The 3,985-nt window shown below is 55.0% G+C and overlaps 1 protein-coding gene across 4 annotated transcripts in view; it reads right to left on the reverse strand.

Moving 5' to 3' along the window:
- Positions 1-3,985, reverse strand: part of LOC113205903 (head-specific guanylate cyclase) — a 98,446-nt gene that overhangs the window by 46,272 nt on the left and 48,189 nt on the right. For all 4 annotated transcript variants that reach the window (XM_052264588.1, XM_052264586.1, XM_052264585.1 and 1 more), the window contains one exon: positions 2,539-2,612. In XM_052264588.1, the coding sequence (XP_052120548.1) occupies positions 2,539-2,612 (74 nt within the window). The remainder of the gene's footprint in view (positions 1-2,538; positions 2,613-3,985) is intronic.

Here is a 3,985-nt window from a genome sequence, read left to right on the forward strand (position 1 = left end):
ACCGCAGCCTCTCTGCCCCACACGGCGAGAGCAGTCCTGCTCTGACGGCAGCTGCCTCATGCGCAGCGCGGTACCGTTTGTCCCGGGGTGGCGAGGCGTAGCCGGGCGGCCGAGCCGAGCAGTCGAAACACCAGCAGGCGGGGTCCTGCCGGGTCCTGCAGGCGGGGTTGCAGGCGGGGTTGCAGGCGGGGTCCTGCAGGCGGGGTCCTGCAGCCAGCCTAGCAAGGAGTCGCCGCACGCAATCAATTTGCAGGCGTCCCATTACACCTCGATAAGGAGCGGCGTCCGACTGTGGGAGTGACGCAGCTGGTTTGCGGGATCGGGCCGGGCTACACCGCGCGATGAAACAAATGTTTCACCATTTTCTGCACCGCTGGCATACCTACAGTTTACACTTTGCACAAAAATACAGATCGTCAACTTCATTTCCACTGCCTATGTGCACGACATATTTTATTGGAAAAAACAACAACAACCGAACCGAACCGAAGACAATTTGACGCACACTGAAAACACCTTGCTTCTTTTCGTAATATCTACGTTATTTTTGTGTTACCTTGTATCAGTATTAATTCAAGGATATTCCATTGAAAATTTTGAAATCAGAAAACGGATATTTGATTTTAAGCCAATGTTTACGAATCAGAGAATCAAAGAAATCCTTTCTGGTGATACACATCATGACATGATTTTCCAACGGAATTTCCATTTGCCAAAAAAAACATTTTCCGAGTGCAGACGTCGTCCTCCGCTGCAGTCGCGTCGCCGCGAGACGCTAGGACCGGCCGCACACACGGGGTCCATTGCAGCGACACGTCGCCTTGAGGGGAAACATAGAGTGCAGGAAACGGGCATAAAACCTGTCCGTGTCGTTATTCCTGTTTACTGCCACGGGCGTAACGCGAAACATCCGACGGAGAGGGAGGGGGAGGAGAGGTGCACACGGCTGGCTTTATGCCCCGCGAGGCACCGCTTTAAGGTACACACACTCGCACACAGGCGCGCGCGCGCCAGAGTCTTAACGACTCACTTGAAGGCGAGGGGGGTGATGATTCGCGCTATGATAGCGTATGCACCTTCCTCCTTTACCCCTCACACACGCAGAGTCGGCGGCATGAGATTTGACGCCGAGAGCCGTCGCATTCCGCAACAGCGGCGGCTGCAGCTGCAAGATGGCCTGTGCGGCGGCGGCGGCCGGGACGGGCCGGGGGTGTGGCTGCTCCCTCGCCTCAAAGTACAGAATTTCGCAATGAATTATGCGATACGTGCACGCGGGGCATTTGAATATTTCAGGCGCGCGCGCGTCCCGGGCCCGCCACCTAGATAGAAGAGCAACAGAGAATTTCAAAGCAGCGTGCCGACGCCGCGCCACGCCACACACGTCCCGAACAGGGCGGCGCGGCGGGCCCGGTGGAGCGGTCCTCCACAGACAGCGTCGCTCCGGGTGGCGCCGAGGCGGGCGAGAGGCGGCGCTCCAAACGGCATCCGATACCGCGAGGGCGACGCGTGCTGGCAATGCGATGAGACATAAAACAATCGAAAAGCATGCTGTTGGCGAGCGCGGTTCACATAGACACTGCGGGGCGTCAGCACCGTGCGTGTGCGTATGTGCGTTACGAGTGAGAGGGAGAGGGAGAGGGAGAGAGGAAGCAAAAGAGGGAGAGGAAGAGAAAGATGTGTATTGACATTTGAACGTTTTTGCTTTACGCAAACCAGCGGCGCTAGCACAAAAATAACAAAATTGGTGCTTGGCACTACATTGAAAAGTATTGTAACACAATATATCTTGTCTTAGAGAGGGATGGGAAATATCACAGCAATACCTTTCCTTTTTTTTGCATGCGTCATCGCGCCGATTATTTTGTCGGCTAATGATGACATCGAGGATGACATGATTGTTAAAGTAATAGCCATGACCTCATTTAAAGGCCATTACTACTTAACAGTGTATGTCCCCCCCCCCCCCCCCTGTCCGCGCGTGTCCAAGGAGATCGGGGCCCATTAGAGCCTCGGGGATTAGCTCCATGGGCCTACTACACAACATCAATGGCAGACGAGGCTTTTCTAGTACGAAAAAAGTAAGATAAGCTTAACGCAGAATTATTACTTTTTTAAGAGAGGCCGATGCGGCGCGAAACGATTTCTCCCTCATTCGCGAGCAAAGCAGACGCGAGAGAGGAAGGATGGGGTGAGTGGACTACCGCCCCCGCCGCCGATCGAGAAAACAGGCGGAGGCTTCGGCTGTGCGCTCATCGTGTTTTCAACGTCCGCGTCTCCAAACTTTTGGTTTGCCTTTGCGCGTCGCACAACAGACAGCAGTCTGGGCATGGCTGGTCGGCGCTGCCGGCAGATATCATCGGGATAGACAAAAGCCTGGAGGGGGCGGTGGCAGCAGCCTCCCTACCTACTGATACTTGCACAAATATCGTGTTGTTGGCAGGGGCACTGCGGCGCCCTGCGGTGGTCCCCGGCCGCCCCCGGGCCCCCGGCTGTGGGCCGAGGTATGATAGCATGCAGGCTTTATGCCAATGTACTTACAGTGCTGTTTGGAGAGGCCCCCACTCGGGCTGTGCCAACAGCAGCCCTTGGACAGCCACTCTCAGTGCCTCCCTCTGGAAAGAATACAGAGAAAAACATTAGTACAAAGAGCAGTGCGCGCGCATTGCATTATTATTATTATCTCAAGCCCCGCGCTGTATGCCGCTGGCGTCCGCGTCGCGGGCGGTCGCGGGCGGACGTCGCACGTAGTCGAGCGGTCCGGAAACGGAAGGAACACAAAGGGTCAGAGGCAGCAGCTGGTTAGCCAAGTCCAGCCTCATCCATTCCGAAGTGACAGAGCACCACAAAGTTCAGCAGCAGCAGCAGCAGCGGGATCCTCTCGCAAACATGTCGCCGCCGCCCGGGGCCTCGCCCGGCGCAAGTCCATTCATCAGGGCGTATCTCAGCCGACCTCCACAACCCGTAAAGAGGTAATGGTCGGGCTCAACTTTATGGAGGTTCGAGCTGGCGGGCCCCCCTCCTCCGTCAACTACACAGCGTATGTTTGCACTTGTCGATTGCCTAAGTAAATTATGCACGCCGCTAGTGGCGCCACTAGTCACGCCGCCGCGAGGTCGGGGAGGGAGTGGGGCAACAGTGTAAATATATCGGAGGCTGTTTGCCAACTATTACCATCATCCCGTTGAGTTGCGGCTCCCACCCCTAATACCCTTCCTCGCCCCTCCTTTCTCTGCCCCCCCCCCCCATGCCCTGCTTTTCCCTCCCGTATGCAGACTTTCTTGAATGAAGCAGCCTTCCTGCCTGCAATCCGATATAAAAGTTTGGTGCTGTAAGGACGAGCCCCGTGCCCCCTCCACCTTGCGCCTAGGTTCCTCCTGCCAATCAGAGCCTCAGCACACTGTTAGTGTTTTGTGGCGTCCTATCATACCCGTTTTGTAAATTTAAAAGGGTCTCTGAAGCAAATCTTATGTTATTCGCCAGATGTGCTCGGTTATCACACACACCTAGGCAAAATCAAGAGTAGCATTGGCTGGTGGCAAAAAAAAAGCAATAGTTTCAACAACACGTCAACTCTTCCAAAAAGAAAGGAACAAACCTTATGCAAAGAAAAGTTACAACTCGCAATCAAGTAACAACCAATATTTCGTAGTGGGGCGTGTGCGCCCACAACACCGAGCCACGCCACGGCGCAACACGCCCGTGGAAGAAAGCAAAAAGGAGTCACTCCTCGGTTTTCATTTCGCAAACTTTAACTCATAAATTCGGCAATATTCTCGTAGTTGGGTAGAAGTGGAGAGAGAATGCGAAAGCAGGGGAGAGACTGAGGAAGATAAACAGAAAGAGGGAGAGAGATTGGGGAAAGGGAGGTGAGAGAGAAGGGGGAGGTGGGGGCACACGGCTGGCTTTATGCCCCGCGAGGCACCGCTTTAAGGTACACACACTCGCACACAGGCGCGCGCGCGCCAGAGTCTTAACGACTCACTTG

This window comes from Frankliniella occidentalis, unplaced genomic scaffold (assembly GCF_000697945.3).
Source record: "Frankliniella occidentalis isolate FOCC.00 unplaced genomic scaffold, Focc_3.1 Scaffold20, whole genome shotgun sequence".
Classification (NCBI taxonomy): domain Eukaryota; kingdom Metazoa; phylum Arthropoda; class Insecta; order Thysanoptera; family Thripidae; genus Frankliniella; species Frankliniella occidentalis.